This window comes from Gadus macrocephalus, chromosome 8 (assembly GCF_031168955.1).
Source record: "Gadus macrocephalus chromosome 8, ASM3116895v1".
Taxonomy (NCBI): Eukaryota; Metazoa; Chordata; class Actinopteri; order Gadiformes; family Gadidae; genus Gadus; species Gadus macrocephalus.
In genome coordinates this window covers 20378925-20404912 of record NC_082389.1, presented here as the reverse complement: position 1 = coordinate 20404912, position 25988 = coordinate 20378925, and the positions used below count along the sequence as shown (strand labels likewise).

The window sequence follows — 25988 nt, the reverse complement described above, 5'->3', positions numbered from 1 at the left end:
CCTCCAACTACCACAGTGCATTGCGCTCGATGCCCCGCCCACCTGTCGGTCTTCCGTCCCCCTCATTCCCCCTCAGTACGCGAGCTCCCGCCCCCTCTCATTCCTTATTGGTGGAAAAATTTGCCACCAAAAGTGTGTTGTAGTCCTCTGCCCTTCTAGCGGGACAAGAGGTTTCTCCCGAAATGACGTCAAACGCATCATTTGACGTCATTTCGGGAGAAAATTAGATGAGAAAAAATGGGCCAAGGGGAGACTGGTTTAGACTGATATTTATTTATATTACAATCGCGATTTTATAATGATAGAACGCCGGTTCTAAATGGGTGAAGTATCCCTTTAACTATGACTGGCTTAAAGGTAGGGGAAACAGTTGATAGGACATAGGACCTTTGTATCATATGAAACAGTGACAATGTGATTAGCATTGCATAATATTGTTGAAGCATGTTAAGGCCAATGCTCAGCTTTAATTAAATAAACGCACACTGTTCCATTTTATCACAATGCTCTGCTCGCTGAATGGCTCTCCAAACATCTGTTAAAGTGACTGGAAGCTATTCACAAACCCAATACTAAGGTTGGGAGGGTCATATCAAGGAACTATTCAAGTGAAGTCATGATAGTATGATTATTGTAGAGGACATTTTTATTATTATAGGACCAATATTAGATAAACGATTGTGATTGGCCCAACCAAGGCCAGGTCTGCTCAAAATCTGACATGGTTGGGGAGGCAACACAGAACATAGACATGGTTGGGGAGGTAACACAGAACATAGACATGGTTGGGTAGCAACAAAGAACATAGACATGGTTGGGTAACATAGAACATAGGCAACATAGAACATAGACGTATTGGGGTTCATTACAATTGCATGAAGGGGGAGAAGGGAAAGTATGGAACTAATTCATTAATTCAGTCATTCATTAAATGCTCTATGTATCTATATATCTATCTCTAAATATAGAGATCTTTATATATATCCATTATCTCCATTTTGGGGTTATCTAAATTGAGATTCTAGATCCTTTGACTATATAGATATATAGTCAAAGGATCTCTCATATAGTCAAAGGATCTAGTAATCCTATAACAATTCTCCATGGACACAAACAGGGCCAACTTCAACAGACCAGAGAGACAGAGACAGAGAGAGAGAGAGAGAGAGAGAGAGAGAGAGAGAGAGAGAGAGAGAGAGAGAGAGAGAGAGAGAGAGAGAGAGAGTCTAACCAAACTGGCTTTCAGATATGTAACAGGCCTCCCCCCTCCCCACTGGGAAATGATGAGGTGATTGGTGGAAAAAGATGAGCTGGTTGGTAGAGGCAGGAGGATGAATAGGTGGTTAATTGACTTGCACCTGCATATGACAACAGAGGGAAACAAGACAGCAACATATACACAGCAAATGAAAAAAATTTGCCAGTGCATTTGTCCACACAGAAGCCCTTATGTTCACTGTTCGCTTTTCTTCACCTTTGTGTTGTTATGATAAAGGGCTTATTCAAAGCAATTCAACATTTCAGTTTTTTCATGAGCAGTGAAAGAATCCTTCAAATACAGGCCCGCAAATCAGTGCTACTTAAAGTTGCAATGTATAACATTTACACAAAATCTTTGGTTAAAATTACCTGAACATATCTTTAGTTAATGCTAATCCATAGGGTTATCAATAAAATCACATTCTATAACTGAAATATTACTATATGCCAGGCTTGGAATTTCGTAATTTTAGGGGCAAGGCCATTTGGTATTGCCATTTCTAAAAGTATTACTGCGTTTTTAATGAACAGTGTAGAATTTATATCAAAACTATAGTTTTGTTAATTTGTAAAAATGTTTAGAAAAGGTCACATGGTGTGGGACCTGCTTCAAGGCTCTGCCACAACCGAGGGGATCAAGAGTGGTTCTTATCGATACTACACTGTGTATTACATTGTGTATTCAGCACCAGGGCCGGCTTGATGGGCATCAAGGCCAGATAGACGGTCGTGGCCGCCGGTGAAATTCCTGTCCTGCTATATACTACTGTATATATACTTTAGAAATTAAAAATTCCCACTCACTCCAACCAACCAGCAAAGCTATGCTAATTGGTGTCACCCTGATGCCAAGCATTTCGGCCAGAACAGGGTTATTGAGTATTTCTTATGAAAGTATCCCGCCTAATAACGGTTGCGGCTGAATCGTAGACATTTCTACTTTCACAGTGTTCCTTGGATCCTTCAGGTTTTCCTACGTACCTTGCTCTGCCGTTCCCTAAAGTGCAGCCAGTCAGCATCAGCACTGAGTCCCTTGCTTTAGCCGAGTCCAGATTTAATGTATAAAATCATGGCTCGTCACTTACTTTTTTCCCCAAGAAGTACATGTCTTCCTAAGGAGCAGCACATGTTTTAGGGCTTTAGAGAACTTTGAAAACTCAATGAAAATGGATCAATATACAACAGCTATGGGCCCGTGCCTCGAATGCCTGCTTCCTTTTTCTCACATTTTTACAGCCCCTTCGTTGTGTTGTGACATTTTCATCTCCATTGCTTTCCTTGGGCCTCTCACTGCTACTTTTGCATTAGTTTAGAATGTGAACGCGCTTCTACTAACTTGGATGTGATTGGCCAGTGAGCCTGGACCCCCGAACATGCAAGCAGCATAATCTCACCCCTAATATCACTCTCAAGACTGACTCTGCCCCGAACCTTGTCCTCAACTACTTCCGGTGGAGTGCACCCCCGTACCTACATCACTAGGACTATGTGAGGTGTAACAGTAGGATTGTTTTATTTAAGTACTGTCGTACGGGGGACTGATTTAGAGGTTGCACCGCGCTCGCGGACCAGTTCAGATAACGTTACTAAGGCAGAGAATTGAGAGATGATGACGGCACTCATGCAATAAAGTTCAAGTAAGCAAGACTGCTTTAAATGTCCATTATAGTCCAGATAAAGACAGAACATAATGAAACGTGGTGGCAGTGGAATGCACGTCAAAAATTATCTGAATTATCTAGGAAAAGTGAAAGTTTAGCTAGCTAGCAGCAGGCTAACGTTAGCCTTACAGAAGCCGGCAAGACAACTACCTGCAATTGCGTCCGAAAAAACAGCTAACTGAGTCATTGAAAAGTTGGAAGGAGGAGTTAACACTGTACATGGACCTTACCATGCCAGACGCCGAAGAGACCACAAAAGTCATGCTATTCAACTATCTCATCTGAGAAAAAGGCAGAGAACTTTGGACAACTTTGTTGAGTGCTAGCCCTTCAGTGAGGACCACAGTGAGTTTAATGACCCAGCAGTTTGATGAACACTGCAACCCAAAGGTAAACGAGACTGTGGAAAGGTACCGATTCTTCACAAGGGACCAAGGATCGGATGAAAACGTGGAAAGCTATTTAACAGACTTGAAAATGCTTGCTAGTAGTTGCAATTTTGGGGACATTAGAGATTCATTGATTAGAGATCGACTTGTGTGTGGTACAAATAGCTCAGCAGCACTGAGAGAGAGATTAGTTAGGGAAGAGAAGCTGACTCTTGATACATGCCTGCACCTTTGTAGAGCTACAGAGCTGTCAAGGAAGTATAGCAGAACACTTCAAGGACAGTGGAGGAGGTACATGCACTGAAACAGGCAGAAGAGAGACAAAAAGACAATGAGATACTGTGCATGTTTTGTGGTAGAACACACGAGAGGAATAAGAAAAAAGTGTAAGAAGTGTGGAAAGGAAAATCATTTTGCAGTTCAGTGCAGAAATTAAGAAAGTGCATGCAGTTACAGAGCACACTAGTGACAGTGAGTCTTATGAGGATGTCAACTGTATAACTGTAAATAGAGAGGATGAAACTGTAAACCAGGTCAAAAGCCAAGCATGGCACGTTGTTGACAGAAGACGCACTGCACATGTGATTAACGCATAGAGGGAAGGACAGTTCAAGCACTGGAGAAGATGACCCATCTACAGCTTGAAGTCAAGAGAGAGAGATGATTCGTGTTTGTGTTTTCCCCGGCTGCGGAAAACAAATGAAAAGTTACACCCCAGAAACTTTCCATAGACTTCCATCGCGGTACAATGGTACCGATCTCTTGTAGACCAATGGCTGATTGTTTTGAATATGGACATTGAGACGCCAATCGAGATGCTGATGCAGAAGGATCACCGTGTCTGCAGTGCTGATTTCGATAAGGACAACTTCATCAATTCCTAAAAGAGCTGCTGACCAAAAGAACCCAAAGAAAGTGTAATTGAAGAAGAATTCTATTCCACGAGTGCAGCAAGTGGCTATGGATAGACTTGAGATAAAGTGGTTTGCTTATTTGTCGAGTTATATATGATTGTTCACAATTGATCGATTTTCAATGAAAAGGGTAACAAAGACCCTGGGTTCAATTTTCGCCAGAATTACACTTTAAGGTCAGAAACCCCAGAAACAACAAGCTGTACAGAGTAGAGTTTCAAGTGGTTGACCAGAGTAGCAGAATCCCTTTACCGGGCAGAAAAGCCAGCGAGGCAATGAAGTTGATAAAAGTACAATTCGAGAACATTCTGGCTGTAGACCGCATAATGAAGAAAGAGCCGAGCCCAGTGGCAAACGGAGAAAGTGGCAAACACATGACCATGGACAAAATAAATGAAGAGTTTGAGGATGTGTTCACCGGAGATGGCTACATGGGGGGTGAATATAGAATAGAGATAGATGACAGAGTACCGCCAGTGAAACTGCAGCTATGATGACACCTCTACAAGTAGAACTCAAAGATCTAGAGAGAAGAGGGTTGATCAGACCAGTGGAACGCAGCACTCACTGGATCAGTAGCATGGCATGAGGAAACCTAATGGGAAGCTGAGGATCTGTAAAGACCCAAATCCTCTGAATCGTGCACTACAAATAAGTCACTATTCCACTCCAAACTATAGATAACATCCTGCTGGAGATGACAAAGGCAAAAGTATTCACAGTCTGCGACGTGAAGCAAGGTTTCTCGCAGGTCAAACTAGTAGGTGAGTCGAGCTACCTTACCACATTCGCCACCCCATTTGGTCGCTACCGTTGGCCAAGGATGCCGATGGGAATAAGCCCAGCACTGGAAGTGTTCCAAAGAAAGCCCGTGCAGGCCCTGGAGGGCTTCCCAGGAGTCTACATCATAGCAGATGATGTGTTAAAACTGGGAAGGAGCAAAACAAGAGGAGGCAGAAAAGTACCACGGCGAGAAAGTCAGACACATTCTCACCAGGTGCAGAGAGGGCAACATCAAGCTGAACGTGAACAAATTCAAGATCAGACAAAGAGTGGTACCCTACATAGGTAATCTGCTTACGGCCGAGGGACTGAGGATTGACCTGGAGAAAGTACGGTCAATCAGAGAGTTGCCAAGGCCAACAGACGTGAAACGGGTACAGAGACTATTTGGGATGGTCAACTATCTTTCTCAGTTCTATGACCACCTTTCAAATGACTGAGATTCTGAGACAACTCACACGCAAGGAGAACATGTGGGAATGGACGAACATCCAGGAAGGGGCGATTCAATGACTGAAAGACAAAATCGCTATAGCACCAGTCCTACAGTACTACAACAAGGAATAGGATGGACACTTCAGAGTGATGCATCAGACATGGGACTGGGGGCCGCCCTGACACAGAAAGGTAAACCGGTAGCATTTGGTAGTAGTGCACTCACACCAACTGAAAAGGGCTATGCCCAAATAGAGAAAGAGTGTTTGGCCATAGTGTTTGGAATTTAAAGGTTACATCAGTATACTTGGTATGGTAGAGAGGTCACAGTACAAAGCGACCACAAGCCTCTAGAGAATATACACAGCAAGCCATTACTTAGTGCACGTAAAAGACTGCAGAGAAGGCTACTCAGGCTGCAGCAGTATGATATTCGTGTGACCTATGTTCCAGGCAGGGATATGCTACTTGCTGACACGCTGAGTAGAGCATACTTACCATAGAGCACTAAGGGAGAGAGTGAGAGAGATATAGAGACTGTGAACGTAGTCAGCTACCTATCCATTGCAGCAGAGAGGTTGAGGGCCATCGGGGCTGCAACAAAAGATTACACAAAGTTACAGAGTGGGGCAAACAGAATACTGTCAGGGTGGCCCAAGAGAAAATAACTTACCAAGTGACATCAGGCACTACCAAACTTTCCAAGATGAACTGAGTTTCCAGGACAGCATAGTGTTCCAAGGAGACAGAGCCGTGATACCTGACGCACTCAGGGTGGACATCACTCACCGGATCCACTCCTCTCACCTGGGAGTTAAAGGATGTCGGAGGCGAGCGAGGGAGTTTGTATACTGGCTTGGAATGAACGAGGAGATCAAGACCTTCATCTCCAAATGTGACATATGTAAGTCAGTGGACCCAAAGCAACAAAGAGAGACACTACACCCACATGACCGGGCCAGCAGACCCTTGGCCAAGGTAGGAACAGACCCTTTCTCCTTTCACAATAAAGACTATCTGATAACAGTAGATTATTATTATTATTATCTACTGTTAACACTAAGAGCAACACAGTGATCAAAGAACTCAAGGCCCGCTTTACCCTGACAGGGGATTCCTGACATTGTTATCTCGGATAACGGACCCCAATTTGCATCACAAGAGTTTCAGCGCTTCAGGCAGAAGTGGGGCTTTGAACACAAGACATCGTCGCCGGGATACCCGCAGAGCAATGGGAAGGCGGAGTCAGCGGTGAGGACAGCCAAGTGCCTGATGCTAAAGGCTGCAGCAGCGAGACAGGATCTGTACTTGGCCATGCTGGATCATCGCAACACACCGAGCCAGGGTTTCAACACAAGCCCGGCACAAAGAATCCTAAGCAGGAGGGCCAGGACCCTGCTTCCCAAAAAGGACACTCTGCTGAAGCCAGAGGTAACACACAAAAAACAGGAACTGGAATACAACAGACAGAGACAGTTAAGTACTACAGCCGCACAGCAAATGACATGGACATTCTGAAACGAGGGGACAGTGTGAGAGTACAGCCCTATGACACACACAAGGGATGGAGACCAGCGAAAGTGGTCCAACAGGTGAGCCATAGATCATATGAGGTGGAGTTAGAGTAAGGAGGTGGCTGAGACGAAATCGTTGCCACCTTGGACACCATCTCACCACACTCACACCAACACATTCAACCTTTAAAGGTTGGGTATGGGATTTGCGAAACGCCAGCAAATTTAGAAAAGACACAACTCAAATGGTCCTACCCCCTCACCTTCAACGCTGACTCTGACTCCACACATTCCAAGGACATGGACGCACAATCATGCACGAGCGAACATGCGCGAGCCATTAGCTAGTTAGCTAGCTCCAGTAGCTACCGCAGGATAACAACAAACAGAAGCTTGCTCTGGTTCACAAGCTTTGATTATGTGCACGAAGGGGTCACGCGCGGGGGGAGTGCAGTACGACCGTTTGATTGACGTACTTAATGTCCAATGCCTCTCAGTGGAAATCATTGGCTGGAGTTTTTCGAGCCCTGCCTGTTCCACAGATGATTGACTTGTTTAATTTTCATGTCAGTACTTCTATCTCAGTGGCTGTAAGTGGGTTATGATAAGGATTTCAAGTAATTTTGCAGAAATTGCCAAAAAAGAGAATTCCATACCCAACCTTTAATTAATGTTTTTATATCTACATATAAGCTGGATTTCTTATTTTTAACTGAGACCTGGCTGGATTTAGGTAATATTGCCATCATGATTGGGCCAGCTCCCCCTAATTTTGCTTTTTTAGCATGCAACGGACTACAAAAATAGGAGGTGGAATAGCCACCCTTTGTAATGCACCCCTACAATGCAAACAGACATTTTGGATAATTGTGTCCTTTGAATATTTAAGCGCAACTATGTGTTACCCTCAGACTCTCCTACTCATCATCTACAGACCCCCAAAAAACTCTGCTAGACTATTCATGCATATATTCAGTGAACTGTTTTCTATTATCTGTCTTAAATATGACTGTCTTATCATAACTGGGGATTTTAACTTCCATGTGGACAATCCTGATAAAAGCTATGCCAAATAACTACTGTCATTACTGGACACTTTTGGCCTCACACAACATGTACAAGAGCCCACCCACTCTTGTGGTCATACTCTAGATCTTGTCGTTTCAAGAGGCATAAACATCTCTGTGTCTGGACCTGGCCCTGTCGGATCACCATTGTGTCTTTTTCACTTTTTCCATGTGCCCACCAACTAGCAATAGACCCATACACAGTGCAAAGAATAATTATTGAAAGCAATACAGGTGCTTTATTTCAACTAGCTTTGTCAATATCCACTAGTCAAGTACAAGGCTCTGTAAATTACTTAATGGACGATTGTAACTCTAGAATGGCTACTATTATGGATCATATAGCTCCTGTTAAAACCAAAATACGTAAACATAAAGAGGTGTCCCCATGGATGAAAACCTATGGAGACACTTCAAGAGAGACTGCAGGAAACCTAAAGAGAGACTGCAGGAAAATAGAAAGGAAATAGCGAAAAACCAAACTCTTTGTAGATACAACTCTGAAATATATAAGGCAAGGTGGTCCTTCTTCTCAAATACTATCAATGCCCGGGTGCTTTTCTCAGTATTTGAGAAATTAAGAAACCCCCCTTTGGAACTAGCCCCTGAGCTTGCCACAACCACCAAATGCAATGAGTTGCATCCTTTTTTAAGGGCAAGATTGACCAAATCCGACAGAATATTGCACTCCAGCCCCAAAAAATTTTTTGCCATGGCGCTGTGGGAGACGGCTGCCTCTCCAGTAGCTCTCCCGTTTTTTTAACTTCTTTCTACTTATTGTGTGTTTAATATATATACTGTACTATACTAAACTATATACTATATACTATAGATACTTCTATTCTATTTCTTTCTAAAAATGCAAACAAGAGCCAGCTCTCTCACTTACTCAAGAGAGGAACTACTGGCTTTGCAAACAAACGGACAAACGGACAAAACAAACAACAAACAAACAAACGGAAGGGCTGGGATACGACACCCAATCCCAGCGGAGCTGAGGAGGAGACCCAGGGGCTGCAAGGCTGGAGCTAAGATAAAGGCTGAGATAGCGGATAATCGTAGGCGCTACAAACCATCTATTCCCTCCGTAATCATGGGGAATGGACATATCTCCGTAAAGGACATATCTCGGTAAAGACAGTCTCATGTTGCCGGGACCTCGAGCTGCTTGCTGTTAGCCTGCGGCCATATTATCTGCCGAGGGATTTTAGTCATGTGATCACCGTCTGTGTTTACATTCCTCCGAGAGCGGACGCAGCCAATGCCTGTGAGAAGATACACTCCGTCACAGCAAGGCTGCAGACACAGCACCCTGAGGCATTTATGATCATCTCTGGGGACTTTAATCACGTAACTTTGGATTCTACTTTGGCAGTTTTTCACCAGGTTGTAGACTGTACTACCAGAAACAACAGGACAATTGATCTCCTCTATGCTAATTTGAGGGATGCATATAGAGCGACTCCCCTCCCCCCACTAGGGAAGTCTGATCACAACCTGGTTCACCTACAGCCACTGGTCCAAAGACAGCCGGTGACAACTCGCACCATCAGGAGGTGGTCCCCTGAGATGGAAAGTGAGAGACTGTTTCGATACCACAGTATGGGATGTGTTGATCGACCCGCATGGTGAGGACATAGAGGTGATGACACACTGTCTGACGGAGTACCTCAACTTCTGCCCAGACGTGCTCTCCCCTGTCAGGACTGTCCGCTGCTACCCTAATAACAAGCCATGGGTAACACGGGAAGTCAAGGCTGTCCTCAACAAGAAGAAGGCTGCCTTCAGGAGCAGGGACAGGGAGGCCATGAAGGCAGCACAGAAGGAGGTGAAACACTGTGTGAGGGAAGCTAAGGACAGCTATAGGAGAAAGGTGGAGCAGAAGCTGAGGGAGAACAACATGAGGGAGGTCTGGGAAGGTGTGAGGACCATCACAGGTCACAACACAAAGACCAGAGCTACAGGGGGGACAATGCAGACAACACAACGGAGAGGGCGAACGAGCTGAATGACTTCTTCAACAGGTTCAACCAGCCCTCGTCCCCCCCACCACCACCACCACCATCACCACCACCCCCACCCTCACCACAGCCATCTCTCCTTCTTCCCTCTACACACCTTCCCCCAGACACCACAACATCCCCCTCCTCCCCCCCCACCTCAACACAATCCCCGCCTCACATCACCATAGACCAGGTCAGAGGACAGCTGAGGAAGCTCCAGCCCAGGAAAGCAGCAGGACCAGACAAAGTGTGTCCGAGACTGCTGAAGACCTGCGCTGCAGAACTGGGAGAGCCGCTACAACGGATCTTCAACCTTAGCCTGCGGCTAGGGAGAGTGCCCACGATCTGGAAGACATCCTGCATCGTTCCGGTTCCGAAGAAGAACAGGACCAGCGAGCTGAATGACTTTCGACCGGTGGCACTCACTTCACACCTGATGAAGACGTTGGAGCGGCTCATCCTCAACCTCCTCAGACCCCAGGTACAACACGCCCAGGACCGCCTGCAGTTCGCGTACCAGCCAGATGTTGGTGTGGAGGATGCCATCCTCTACATGCTACACCGAGTCCACTCCCATCTGGATAAGGGAAGCGGCACAGTGAGGATTCTCTTCTTGGACTTCTCCAGTGCCTTTAACACCATCCAGCCCCCTATGCTTCACGACAAACTGAACAGGATGGGAGTGGAACCCTATCTGGTGAACTGGATTGATGATTACCTCACTGACAGGCCACAATACGTCAGGCTGAAGGACATCACGTCTGACACTGTGGTCAGCAGCACTGGAGCCCCCCAGGGTACAGTGCTGGCCCCTCTTCTCTTCACCCTGTACACCTCAGACTTTTGCTACAACTCTGAGCTGTGTCATCTACAGAAGTACGCCGATGACACAGCCATCGTTGGGTGTATTAGGGGTGACAGAGAGGAGGAGTATCGGAGTCTGGTGGGACTTTGCTCTCTGGTGCCACACTAACCGGCTACAGCTCAACACCTCTAAGACAAAAGAGCTGGTCATTGACTTTGGAAGATCCAGACCAAGTCCGAGACCCATTCTGCTAGACGGAGCTGAGGTGGAGGCTGTGAATTCCTACAAATACCTCGGGGTCTGGCTGGATAACAAACTGGACTGGAAAACACACACCAGCTACCTGTATGGGAAGACACAAAGCAGGTTGTACTTCCTGAGGAGATTGCGGTCATTCAACATCTGCAGCAGATTGCTGTGGATGTTTTATCAGTCTGTGGTTGCCAGCGTCCTCTTCTACACTGTGGTGTGCTGGGGAGGCAGCATAAACAAGAGGGACACCTCCAGACTGGATAAACTGATCAGGCGGGCTGGCTCTGTGGTCGGCATGAAGCTGGAACCACTGGTGACGGTGGCAGAGAGGAGGACACTGGACAAACTGCTGGACATTATTGACAATGCCAGCCACCCCTTGCACACTGTCATCAGCAACCAGAGGAGCCTGTTCAGTGGAAGGCTGCTCCTTCCCAAAGTTAGGACCAACAGACTAAAGAACTCCTTTGTCCCTCATGCCATCACACTATACAACTCCTCACTCGGAGGGAAGTAGGAATAAATAGAATAGAAGTAATAGAGTAAAGAGGAGAGATATAACCTATTCCACTGCTTAATTTCAACTGCTAATTTATTTAATTTAATTTAACTGTCAGCCACCCCTTGCTCAGTCATTTCATATATGATATGATATTTATCCACAATGCCGTATGTGTATGTGTGTATGTATGTGTATGTATGTATATATATGTGTATGTATATGTATATATGTATATGTGTATATATGTATATGTGTGTGCATGTGTATATGTATATATATATACCTTGGGTGTCTTGAAAGGCGCCTCTAAATTAAATTAAATGTATTATTATTATTATGTATATGTTTACATTTATTTATTTATATATATTTATTTATTTATATTTACATTAATCCTCTATACAGTTCTCTACATTTATCTTTTATTTTACTTGAATCCTGTTTTACTTATATTATTATCTCTACTTTCTATATTAGCTAAGAGTTTATTGTTGACTGTTTACTGTTTTTTGTTTACTTTTTATAGTTAGGTAGTTAGTTAAGAGTTTATTGTTTATCTTATATTATTATTATAATTATTGTTTACTGTTTACTTTTTATTTTACTTTTTATAGTTATCTAAGAGTGTATTGTTTATCTTATATTGTATATAATTTAATATTGTGTTTCTTTCTGTAAACTACTGGACAATCAATTTCCTTGAGGGAGTCATCCCAAAAGGATCAATAAAGCCTAATCTAATCTAATCTAATCTAATCTAAAAAAAGCTACCTCAAATCTTCTAAAATGAGTGGAGCAACAAATGTCATGTCGGAATGTACCATCGTTGACAGAGCTACACTTGAAAAAGCGGTTCGAGGCCTCAGCTCTTCCACCTGTGCGAATCATAGCACTGAAACAGCTCTTATTAAAGTTGTAAATGACATACGCCTAAACACTGACTCAGGGAAAATATCAGTCCCAGTACTACTGGATCTGAGTGCTGCTTTCGAACACTGTGTTGGATTCTCAGGTGCTGTCATTCATTGGCTCAAATCATATCTCGAGGACAGGAGCTTTTTTGTTGCCATTGGTGACTGTACCTCAACACCGACGTCTCTGACTTGTGGTGTTCCCCAGGGCACACCACTTGGGGCCACTGTTATTCATCCTGTACATGCTTCCACTTGGTCAAATTATGAAGAATAATTAAATTTCCTACTAATGCTGATGACACTTAGATTTACCTTGCTTTGTCATCAAATTACTACAGCCCCCTTGATTCCCTTTGTTATTGTATATAACTAATTAATAACTGGATGTCCCAGAATTTCCTTCAAATAAACAAAGAAAAATTAAGTGATCGTATTTGGAAAAAGAAGACGCAAAGTCACTGCTATTCTTGATTCAAAGGGACTCAAGCTTTGAAGAACCTGGGTGTCCATATTGACAGCGATCTAAATTTTAAATGCCAAATGATTTGGTGGTCAAACCACCAAATCAGCATTTTATCACCTTAGAAATATAGCTAAATGTAGGGATTTTATGTTAAAAGAAGATCTGGAAAAACTCACACATGACTTTATCTCGCGCAGGCTTGACTACTGTATTGGGCTATTCAAAGGCCTCCCCAAAAAGCCATTAGGCAGATCCAATTCCCTGATTCAACTCCCTGAACATATGAAGAATGCCTGAAATGTTAAAAGTTTTAAAACCAAACCTAAGACCAAACTATTCTCAACTGCCTTTGGCTAATTTCTGTTTTATGCCCTTTTAACTATTGATCTATTTACATATGTATATTTGTGTACACATTTAGTTTTGCACTTCTTTTTATGCTTTTATATCTAATGTTTTATACATAACTACAGTTTACACTTCCTTTTATCTTTGTTAAGCACATTGAGTTGCCGTTCTGTGTATGAAATGGGGTATACCAAATAAACTTGACTTGACCTAATGATAGGCACAGGGCCGGGAAAGAGACAGAGAGGGCTGTCAGAAACGTTATGGTTATTTTGACAGCCCACCGGCCCAAGATGCATCGCCCAAAGAGATTTGTCCCTGTTGGCCTGATGGCCAGCACCCCATGGTCTGTGGTCCAGGAGCTTTTGTCTGCCCTTCTGGACACCCATTTCCAAACAAAGCCTGAATTATTCATGCAATTCCATCAACATTCTTGTTTGTGGTAGAGCCACAAACAACAGTATGTTAAAACCTGTTCCCGGTTTTGACTTAAGACACTGGTTTGGATCTGCGCTCCAGTTCCTGGGTTTAACAGCGATGGACACTCAGGGGAAAGCAAGTAATGCATTGGCAGCTGTATCTAATGTTCAGGTCTATAAGTAGGCCTATGTTTGACATCAAGCATGACATTCCTGATTAAAATCAGAATGATGTTTTACCCTCCCTACATATTAGGGAGAAAACACAGCAGAAAGGGATTGAAATTAGCCTTCAATCAGGCAATGTTCCAAAACAATTGATAAATTTTACATTTGCTGTATATAATACGTGAACAAAGAAATAAACAAAGGAAAAGCTTTGGGTTAACCAAGGCCAAAATAAAAAAACAAAATCCCCTGACTTCTAGACAAAACCCATAGTCTAGTCTTAAACAAAAACACAATTCTAAACTTCTTTCTTCTTGCTGTCCATCATATTTGATGATGACGTTGCTCTACTTGAGCTGGGGTTTTGTTGATGCCACTTCATGTGGCAATTTCTTCTCTTCTACCCAGTGCCATTTCTGCAGATTTGTTTTACCATTGAACAGACAAGTGAAACAGAGGCCATAGAGATCCCCTTTAGACAGCAAGATTCAAAGTGACAAAGGAGAACTGTTTGCAAAAAGTTTTAGACATCCTTACACAATGCATTCACATAAAAAGCCACTCTACCTTCAGTTTGGTACAAATTGTACCATTATTAAAGATAACCAGATCCAGAACCTATTTCTGTAGCTTGGTTTCAGAAAACACGATTACATCAGTTTCAACTTTCTGAGATTCAGTGTTGTGTCGGTTGCCTGAGTGGTATCGGACTTGGCCTGAATTTTTTACAGAGCCAAACAGGTACTTTTGAAATCAGTGAGACCATATTGCGCATCCTAAAACCAGTTTAAATTCTGCCTTATGGGAAATTTCTAAAAGTCTATGGATTGTTTTGAAGATGATTTGAAAATCTGAACGTTGGATATCGCCTCAAAAATAGTATACAGTGTACAATGCCAGTTGGAGAAATGTTTTCAACCAGGATTGGTTTAATTGCATGTTGAAAAACACTATCTCTGAAAAAGGCTCAGACAGAAGAAAGAAAAATTATGGAGTGAATCTGTGAGAAGGGTGAAGTTTTAGAAAAAATGGCCTAGCCAGTCTTTTGGCAGGCCTGTATGTTTTTTGGTTTTTCATGGTTAAGCGTTTGGAGTGATACAATATGTTCATTTCATGGGTGTTAGGGATATTGGAGTGATATAAATGTTTTATGATACTTGGTCGACAATTTGTGACCTGCTCTATTTTTTAAATTAGACCTCCCTACTTCATCTTGTTCTTAAACAGAATCAGATTTCTGGTGCCTAACTGTCATAAAGCCATCTGATCTGAGAAGTGTTTACAGCTAAAAATGCTAGATATAATATACTATTGGACGGATAACATAACATAAGAAAATGACCATGAAGGTCAGCAAAAGAAGGTTGGTTTTTTGTTTGTTTAAACCCAGTCAAAGGTGTTGATGCAGTATTATGTCCTGGTATTGAAGGTTGCAAGTTTTGTTGACTGGTCTATTCAACAAACATTTAAGTGACTATCTTGCTGTTGAAGTGTTTTGCGTTAATTTTCTGTTTGCATTCCATGCCCATGGACTGAAAATGTAAATGAACTGTTAGTGAAGCAGACTTCATTTATATTTTATTTCACAACCCAATTCTTGAAATATGGAAGATTTGCCATTTCAAGTGTTAGTATGGAGAGAAAATAAATCACTGCCACTCCCTGTTGTTAAGTATTTTAAGAAGCTGCATTACCCTCACATAGCCACAAGGGGAGCAAGACCTTATTGAAGGCTGCTCCCTCCACAGAAGGCTGCACCTTTAGATAGGTGAAGAAGCCGAAGCCATTACGTCACCCCGGCCACGCCCACTGCATAGGCCACGCCCACTTGACGTCCTCTATCGGAGGACGTCAAGTCCTCCGATAGGACGTCGAGGCCAGAGATCAATAGGTAGACGGCAGAGAGCCACCGGGCCTAAGCCCGGGGGCTTGAAGTACAATTCCCTCCCTTAAGCTTCATAGTTTACCATACCGAAACATGCCTACTTTATAACAAATAAAGTGAGTTAAAAGCAACCCGGGATTGGACAACTTTCTTCAAGAATGCTGCAATACTGTACTCTCCAAAACTCATCCATCCTTAAAAAGCGAGGCTTGCTAAAACTTCACATGATATTTCTCTTGATGCTGAGTCAGAGCAACTAACCTAGATGAATGTTGCTCTAAAGATAGTGTCTACTTGACAATGTGTTTAAGGCCACGTTTATACGTAGCAGGGTATTTATAGAAACAAATATTTCCCCCCCTCCGTATTCAGAAATTGTGCAAAAAAATTGTGCAAAAAGTGCACACAGCATCGTTTTCCAAAAAGTTGTCGTTTACATTAAAACGCATAATTACGCCATTGAGCGCCATTATAACTATGCCAAACCTATGGGCGGCAGTGTAGTAGAGCTTAGATCGGGCCCAGAAAATCAAGCCCGACCCGGCCCGAGCCCATGCACGTTCTGTCCGAGCCCGGCCCGACCCGACACATTAACCGTAATTATGAGCCCGAGTCAGATTTCAACCCGACTTTTTTTTTTTAATACATATGTAACTTTGTACACATTTGTTACTAGGCCTACTCTGCTAAATATATATGTAAGGGATAATGTAAAGAACGCTGGTCATTATCGGGAAAATAAGCCCCGACAGGGCGAACAGTACACTGACCGACGCGCAGCGAAGGTGTCTTGCTTCGCCCTGAAGGGGCGTATTTTCGACAATGACCGGCGACGTTCTATACATTATCCCGCTTATTACACGGCTACTTGCCAAAACGAAAAAATAACTTCACATGGTGTGTCTTTTTACAATTTATTCGTTACCAGCATTCTTAGTGTTGATCAGCAGAGAAATAATTTGTCCGCAAAGACGGTGACGTCGCTTAGCAACAGAAGACGCTGGGCTTGACAAGTCACCGGACTACTACCAATGCAAGTGAACGGAGCGTTCCACGGTATTGAGAAGACCTGTGTAATAAAGGCCTATAATATTTCTGTTTATGGCATAGATTTCTCCTCAGATTAGGCCAATAAACCAATGTAAAAATAAATTTAAAAATCGTCGATCAAAGGCCCGGCCCGAGGATAGTGGTGGGAAATATTGGCCGGGTCGGGTCGGGTCGGGCTCGGGCAGAGAATCTAAACTCTAGTAGGGAGAAGGATAAAGCCATGCAAGCCAATCAGAATCCTCAGAATCAACAACAACGAATAACACAAGCGTTTTCCTGAAACAAACAAACTGTAAACATAGGGCGCTCATATGACGTTAAGTATTTCCTGGCGCATAATGTGACGCTTCAGAACCTAAAACCCAGTTTCTCCCCGTTGACACGACAACACATAACCGGCGTTTTCAGAAATCTCCAATGATAGTTTTCTGTGACAAAAACTGCGTTTTCGTGTAAATGAGAGGCCAAACCACGTGGAAATATCTGCGTTTTCCCTTCGTGTAAACGGGGCCTAAGAGCACATTTAAAACAAAAGAAGTTCCCTGATGTACCTATAATCAAACAAAAAGCTAGAGCTTTTTTCTTTTGAGTAGCTTCATGTACAGCATCATTTGTCTAATCACTAAATGACTGTTTATATGATATTGTCTTTTGTTTCTACCCTTCTTTAGAGCCCACTGCTCTACTCTCAGGGATTCTCTTCTTGGAAGCTTCTCTGTCTACAGGCCAACTTGCATTCCTGAACCCTCCCTGTACAAATCATACACCATCTTTTCTGCCATGAAAGGCCTCTCCAGTAGCCAGAGCCATCATCACCTGGTCTCCTATGACCAGTCAGAAGCGCCGCTGGGTCATCACCACCATGACCGCAAGTTGTATTTGTTCAGCCAGATGGACATGTCAACACCCCTTCCCGTTCAGTTTCCCCACCCAGCCGAGATTCCGTACCATAATTCCCACCATACTTTGCAACATTGTGACAGCGGCAGCCTAATTCCATATGGAACCTACCCAAGGAGGTGCCTCTCAACTTCATCTTCTCACAACCCTGAGGTAAAAGATGAAGTGATGGCTGTGGTGCCATATGTAGGCCGAGGTGGAGGAGGTAAATGGAGTAAAAACCCAGCCAGGGCATCAACCAATTTGGAGCGGTCCGAGTGCCAGTCAGCATTTCCGAGGGATGGCTATCATACACTGCAGTACAAACATATGTCAGGACCCACTGTGGGAATCGGGTCTAACAGCAACAACAACGACAGCCCCGGAAGAATCCGTCATTTGGTCCATTCAGTCCAGAAACTTTTTACCAAGTCCCACTCATTGGAGGGCTCACACCAGTCAACATCCCCAAAAGGGGGAAATCATGGGAACATGAATGGGGGAGGGGGTGTTGGTTGCAGAGTTGTAAGGACGAGCCGAGAGAGGGAAAGTCCATCAGTGGGAGGACACCAACGGAAGCACAGTAAAAGTCATGAACGCTGCAGATCAGCAGAGCCCAAACATCGTAGCCACCATCAACACCACCACCAGCTCCATGGCTCAGCATCGGCACCTGGATCAGGGTACTGGAGCTCTGATGACAACCTAGAGCGGGACCTGTGCCTCTACAAACCCCTCCACCACCACCATCAACACCCCTCTCCGCCGTCACCCTCCCCCTCGCCAATGGTCATGACAATGGCATGCCATCCTAACAGCAACTCTGTCCTAAATTCCTCCCTTTCCAACTCCCAAACTCAGCAGTACTTCATGATAGACCATTATGGAAAGCTCAATGAGCATATACACCATGGCCATTCACACCATCTCAATGGTATGTTTAAATCCTCCATGAGAAACCATGATGGCAACCCAGTCGCTAACAGCAGCAGCAACAGTGGCATCGCAGAAGGAACACGCAGTGCCTTGCTCTCTTTGGGTCCTGCAGAAGCACCAGGGGTGAAGAAAGGTGCATGGTCATCAAGCCTAATGGTGAGCAGGACCCAAGGGTTTGACAACCGCAACATTTCCAGTCAGCCATGTACAGCCGGCGCAGGATCTGTTAACCTTAACCTAGATAGAACGCTAGTCGATTCAAATGGCGGTCAGCAACAGGACCCGACTTGCCATTTCCTACAGGTAACAATTGCATACTCCCTACACGCCCCTACTTGAAAACTACTTGGCTCACTCACTCACATTTTCTTTCTCACATCTCCATTGTTCCTGTTCCCTCTCTAACAACCAACATTTGGTTCTGGCCGTCCCCCCCACCCAACATGCGTCACTGCAGACGTCTTTGGTCTGCCTTCAACTCTGTTACCAGGCTCTCCTGTACAATTTCATCCACTTCGGTCTCAGAGGCTTCCTATTCCTCCTTCCGCCTTTTAAGTTTAGAGTGGAAGGCCATTAGGCCAAGATTGAAATGTTAAATTACATAAATTATGCATAATATTAAATTTATAGTAACTTTTTGGACACCTACTTACTTCCAGTCTACAGGGGGAATAATAATAATAATAATAATAACAGGACACATGATAATAGTGTGCCTTGCTTTGCAACCACACTAATAAACTTGAATTCTTCAATGTTATCTTTTATGCTGTTCTCTGTCATTGTGAAGTGGTTAGAATTTACGTTGTGGTTCAATGTTGTATTTTGTTGTTATGCATTATTGTGATTATTGTTCATTATTGTAACAATACGGGTATGTCCCGTTGGTCTGGGGACAATTAAAAAAGCACCTTGGACACAATCGATGGTGTCTAGGACCATTCATCCTTCATTAAGTCAAACCCCTTGGTTAATGTTTCAGGCATGTCAAGCTCTTTACCTGAAATGCCAATATGGGGTTTAACACTATCAGTTAAAGATATTCCTAGGAAATAATAGCACACTCCTGGAATAAAAGTTCTGAGATATCAGTGATAAGGAGACAGAAAGTACTACAACATGCCTTTGAAAGCTACATTCACTGTATAATTTGTCCGGCAGAGTATTGATAAGGAATCATACATAACAGTTGAGCAATGGCGGCTGGTGATAAAATTTGTGGGTGGGGGGGTAGTCATGGAGTGGGGGGTCAAGGGGTTCTCCCCCTGAACATTTTGAATTTGGTAGATTTGATTTCATTTATTCTGGTGCATTTTGGGGATGGCCACTACCATTCAGAATTCAGATTCATGGCCTACACCCTGACTTGCAGGGCCTGGAAAAGCTTACACTGCAAAAAAAAAAAAAGCTTACACTTACTTTATGGCCATTCCACCAGCCATTGCTATTTGACCCATGGTTGTTATTCAGATTTTGAGGTGAATCATGATCAATTGTATTAATTAATCTTAATCACCATTACAATCTTCAAGGGCTTAACAGGCCAAATATTTATGACACCCCCCTTTACCCAATCCCCCACAAGGGCAAGAAAATCACTGTCCTATAGCGTCCAATTTTTGTGAGTTTCAAGGTCTATTTCAAATGCAGTTAGAGATCTGGGACAGTTGCTTCATTTTGTTTATATGCAATAGGCCAAAATAACAATTGTATATGTAACTTACTTGCTCCTTTGAAGTAAAACATGCTTGGGGGGTTCAATAACTGAAAAGGGTGGAAAGTGCTTTTACCACTCTCTGATAGTTAGCTATCTATCTCTTCTCTGCAAGTAGTTGTGTTGCGGGAATGCTGCTGATGATGGTAGTCTATTTGATTGATTCGCTGAATTGTCCAATCATGTGGTGATAAAAAAATATGAAAAACAATGCCAATGGTGTGGGCGCACACTGCTGCGACCTGAAGTCGAATATTCATACACCAATGAAAAGCTGTCTTTGCTTGATAGACAGCAAAAAATGTGGATACCGGCGCCCCTGACTTGAAGGAGGGCTTTCTCTCGAATGAACAATAAAAAGCCTAGCCCAAAGAATTGACGTTCAAACGCATTTAAATGGTTGCTGGCAGTGGCAAGTACAGTCTATCATACAATTAAACAGGGATAAACACTATGTATTTTTGTTGATTTATTTTGTAATGGTTGATTCATAGTTGGCAGATATATTCACGTGAATATTTCACGGAGGGGCGGCGCCCTAGCGCCCTCTATTGACCCACCGCCACTGCAGTCGAGGGAAAAGCCCACACTGGTCCCAATGCAAGCACCGAACTAAATTATCCTGCTTTTTCAATTTGTTTAAAGCACTTCAGGGAAGAGCTTGCACATCGTGGGCTTTATCCTTAAACCTTATCTATAACTTTAGTTAGCGTCTTACCTTAGAGCAAATGAGGAGACTTTTTATGTTGATCTTTGATGGAATCATCTGTTAGTAAGGTTTTCCACACCGTTTAATCTATATCCAACTTTTTTTGCTTTGGAAAAGCCAAAAAAATACGACAAACCCCTCTAAACGTCGATAATATCTGCATTCAGACATGCAGGTTTCATGTGCAAACCGTATCGGTATGAACCTGTGTTTCAAATGCTTGAAAGATTGCTATTGTAGGGTGCAAGGCCGTTCTAAAGAGGGGCTTAGTTAAGGGTCAGTTCTGGGAAAGTAGTGTCTAAACATGTGCAAAGGTCCTCCAAAGGTCCTAGGTAAATGGGAGAAATAATTTGAACAGTATAATCAAAGACAGACAATATTTGGGGAATAACATAACATTGACTTGAGAGGGGGTCGAACATAGTGTGCGACCCACTCCACTGTTTTCCTATGGAGAAATGGATGGGAGGGGTCATGCGCCCAACCTCGCCGCATGTGGCCACAGAGGGGACCTTCGAAGTTTATATGATTTTAGCTTTCACTGCCTGGCAGCTTCCTAACAAAACACTGAGCAAGCATCCGTAGACTACCCTTAGTCTATACAGTGATGGTCACTCCCAATTAAATCTACCTAAGCAACCTTGGGTACGGTCGACCAGGGGCGGACCGTGGGTCTTATTATAAGGCTTATTATAAGGCTTATTATAAGGCTTGTTTAAAAAAACGTATTTATCGTAAAAACAGAAATTTCAGATGAAGAAAACAGTGTTAAAGGTTGGACTGAATGCAAAAGCTCCACTAATATTTTAGTTTATGATAGTCACAAGTGTGGGACTTTGCTAAGGAAATATATCGCTAGCTGTGGTATCAAACCTGGTGGCGCAATTGAAAAGTATCTTACGTCTTAGAGGCTAAAGACGCAATAACCAAACTGTCTGAACTTCGTATGCATTTATATCAGCTCTCCTGCCTGACCCAACAATTGTTTATCGTGGAGCTAACAAATATTCGGAGGAGGTCTTCACGGAACTGAGAACCCAGCTAGGGAAAGCAATGGAGCCGCTAACCTGGACATGTGGACGGATGAGGGCCGAAAAACCGCCACCTTTGAGTTACTTTGCACTACAGCAACATAAAGTATGAGCTCATTGAACGAGTGCTCTTTACATCTCAGTGGGACAGGTCCCTGCTTGAAACGGTATGCAGTATCAAGTCAGCCAGCATCAGTGCATTATGTAAATTCAGCCTTGATGAATTATTCTCAAAACTGGTGTACGTGACTGATGGGCTGAGATTATAGTAGCAGCTCTTCATACCGCTTCACGGCTGAACTGTATCTCACATATTTTGAATACAGTCCTCTCCACCACACTCTCAAAACCATCTGATGAGGACATGTATGACGAGGAATTTAATGACTTCAAGCAGAAAAGAAAAAAACACCCAAAGCCGTGTTTGCATTTGAATTCCCTGCACACAATGCTAGAGTCCATCAGCTGTCAATATGAAGACATTCCTACACCTCTAGAAGAACAAGAGGAAGTAGCTTGCTTGACAAAGTTGCATTGGTTGCATTTCTGGAATGATTCAAAGGAAGCCACTAAAGTTTAATTGAAAAATTAATAGAGAGTTAATTAAACTTTTGTGTGGTATGAGCACATCAGACGCCACTCACAAGCTTCTTTAACCGATAATATGAATTGTGCTTCACTGAAGGTAAATTCGACCAATTTTCCACAAACTGGAAATTTTCCTGCATCTCAAACTCAAAAGTTTGAAGCTACTCTGACAACAGTGAAGTGACAAGCGTACTCAGCGAGACGCGGCGTTGTGAAAGGTGGGTGACAACCAAGTTGCATAATATACCTTTTTTCTGGCTGATAACATCTATTAATAACAATATATTCTTATTTCTGGGAATTTTCTTAACATTCCTTAATACAAATATTTGTTCATGTTTCTTATAGAACTAAAGGATAACCGTGGAAGTCCTGATTGACAGCATCCCCCACCTGAAAAGAGGGTTCAGGGGTTTGAGGGTTCGAGCCGCAAGCAAGAGAGACTTCTCGCGTGCTCGATTTGCAATTCAGGAGTGGAGGAGTCAGCTGAGGACCCTCCCTCAGCCATTTACCCCCAAATAAAGAACACTAACCCAAGAGAAAATGACTGACTTTTTCGTGCATTACTGCGATAAGCAGACAACCTTATATGCCAACTACAGCTGAACGATTAACCAAATCTACATTGTAATGCAATAAAACTCATTTTTTGGCAAAAAAGGCTGCGATAAAAAGGTTACGTTTGTAGGTTTGTTTTAATGTTAAATTATATAACCAATCAGCAGGTCCGACTCAGAATATATGGGATACTATATCAAAGGTTTACTCATGAAATTATTAGTATTTACTCAAAACAACAACTATAATGGTATTCTCGATTGATTGATTTTTTTATTGGATTTATTAGTTGACTTGCAAGATCGAAGACACCACAAATAAAATGTTCCTCCTACAATAACAGGCACAGTATGCAACATCATACAGCTTTGGATTAGATGCCATAATAATAATTCCACTGTATTCCCTCAAATATTTAACATTTTAAATTATTATAAATGAGAGGCCTACAGTGAGGTGTTCTAAGGGTCGTGATAATCACCCGCATACCCAAATAATTTAAACCTGTGCAAAGTCCGGTACACCGGAAAAGTTGGACCGGAAGGCAAGAGATATCTTCCGGCAACGTCTGACTGTAAACAATGATGTAATCTTAAATGACAACACAGTTAGTTAGTCCATCAAACTAACTAGGGGAGAGGGATTTGCCAGTAACCTTTAATGAGATATGTATTTTTCCAGGGCTGCCCCAGAGGTATCCAAATTGTGCTGTACACAAATGTGCTCTGGTTTATCAAAAAACAGTCTATGCTGTGAATGTGACAAATGCACAACATCTTTCTGTTGATAATACATACACATTATCAAGATCGGCCATGAAATTTTGCAATTATTTTTTATATCAGTGCATTAAATTAGGCTGAGATGTTCAATTAAATACAAACACTGTTATTGATAACCATACTTTGCAATTGGCTGATCAAGCTAAATATACCATTTCAGTGGGGCAGTTTATCCTGACTAATTTAAATATACAAAAAAGGCTCCCGGCTTGTTTCCCACTTTGCCTGCCAATCACAGGTGCGTGAAATGCAACATTAATCAATGTCTGGGAAACGTGAGGGGAGTGTACATTTTCTTGTTTTGTCAAAAGATTTGCTAGATTTGTATCTTTGCAAATCTAAATCGTATCTTCAGCAGCTTTTACATAATCAGTGGGTTATCCGGTTTAGATTTAGATTAGAATACAATTTAATATGAATCTGAAGAGTTTATTTTTATGATTTTTTTACGAAGATTCAACCGTATCTTTAGCATTTGCCCGCTGAGTAATGAAATTATTTGCTGTATCCATTTCATAAATAAAGAAATCCAAAAATATCCTACGGTGATTTTGCAACATAAAATTGCTATTTTGGGAGTAATGGAGGGAACTCCTTGTATGAAATCATAATGTTTGTGCTTGTGCAACTCAGGAGAGAAGGCTTCATGGATATGCAATTGTTGGCAGTCATGAGTATGTCCTGAAAGAGAACAAACATCAAACAAAGTCAAAATGATCATTGAAATATCTATTCTGACATGGAAAGTCAGATTTGAAGTCTCCATGCAACTTACATTACAGTATCTTTTCGCAATTGTCGTTGCTCAATTGTTTTTTTCAAAGCTATTTTCTTGGTCAGGTCAGGTCACTATTGGATTTTTTTTTTTAATGTCAATGAGTCTCGCCTCACTTACGGGAGGTTAAACAAATAACTTGGGTCACTGTAGAAAGCCCTCTCACTATTCTTAGTGAGAGCAAGGGAAGGCTTGTCGTTGTAAGCTTTGTCTCCACTCATGGTGAGAATATCAAGTACTTCAAAGCTCTGAATTTGTTCTGTGTCGTGACAGAGACGGTCCCAGGTGGGGTTAGGGACATATCTATGGAGACCCGGGATAGTACATCAGTTCATCTTACTTTCTGTTCTATTCCTTTGCCCCGAAGGTGCCACAGGATGAATGGAGCCCGTTCTCCCCGATGGGTGAAGAGGATGATATACCCTGCAGGCGGATGCGGAGTGGCAGCTATGTAAAGGCCATGGCTGACGACAGTTGTGATGACAGTGGAGACTCGGATGGAAGCCCAAAGCTGTCCCCCAAGATGCAGGCACGTCGGGCAAGCTATCTGAAAGCCACGCAACCCTCGCTTACGGAGATGACCACACTACAGTAAGACGCCCCAACCCTCCTTATTCTGTTGATTCTCTTTTCTCTTCTTTCTTTTTCTCTCTTTTCTCTTTTCATCTAAATATTCTTCCTTTAGTGTTTCTTTTGTTGCTGTCAACATTAACCATTCCTAAAGGTCAGTCAGAATATTCAATGAAAATTGAATTGGAGATAACCAACCCGCAAAAAACAAGCCTACTCTCCCTCCCTCCCTACGCCTCTCAGACATGGAGAAGATGACATTGTGTGTTGAAATGTCATCGACAGGCAATAAGGATTCCCTGAACTAATCAGGGAATAGATGCCCTGATTGAGTGAAATGCCCGACTCCTTTCTGACTCCTCTCCAATGGACTGCTCTCACATTAGAGCGCTCAAATCTTACCTACAGCCCCTTGAATGTGTCAATTTGAAGATTAACTTTAGTTTACTCTACCTCATTGTACTTTCATCATTTTACATACTTAGTGATAATTGGATTAACCCTAACCCTAGACCTAACCCTCTGATTAGTGAAAAATACAAATAAAAAGGATTTTTATTTGGGCACCAGTTGTGCCCTAACCCTTACAACCAGGTGTGATGTTGATTAGCCAT

General features: G+C 42.8%; 1 protein-coding gene across 9 annotated transcripts in view; it reads left to right on the top strand.

Moving 5' to 3' along the window:
• Positions 1 to 25988, top strand: part of dlgap1a (discs, large (Drosophila) homolog-associated protein 1a) — a 108816-nt gene that overhangs the window by 20013 nt on the left and 62815 nt on the right. For all 9 annotated transcript variants that reach the window (XR_009527064.1, XR_009527063.1, XR_009527065.1 and 6 more), the window contains exons 2-3: positions 17504 to 18950; positions 25172 to 25395. Coding sequence is in view for 6 of the 9 variants with exons in the window: in XM_060059836.1 (XP_059915819.1) it covers positions 17613 to 18950; positions 25172 to 25395 (1562 nt within the window). In the remaining 3 variants the exon portion in view is untranslated. The remainder of the gene's footprint in view (positions 1 to 17503; positions 18951 to 25171; positions 25396 to 25988) is intronic.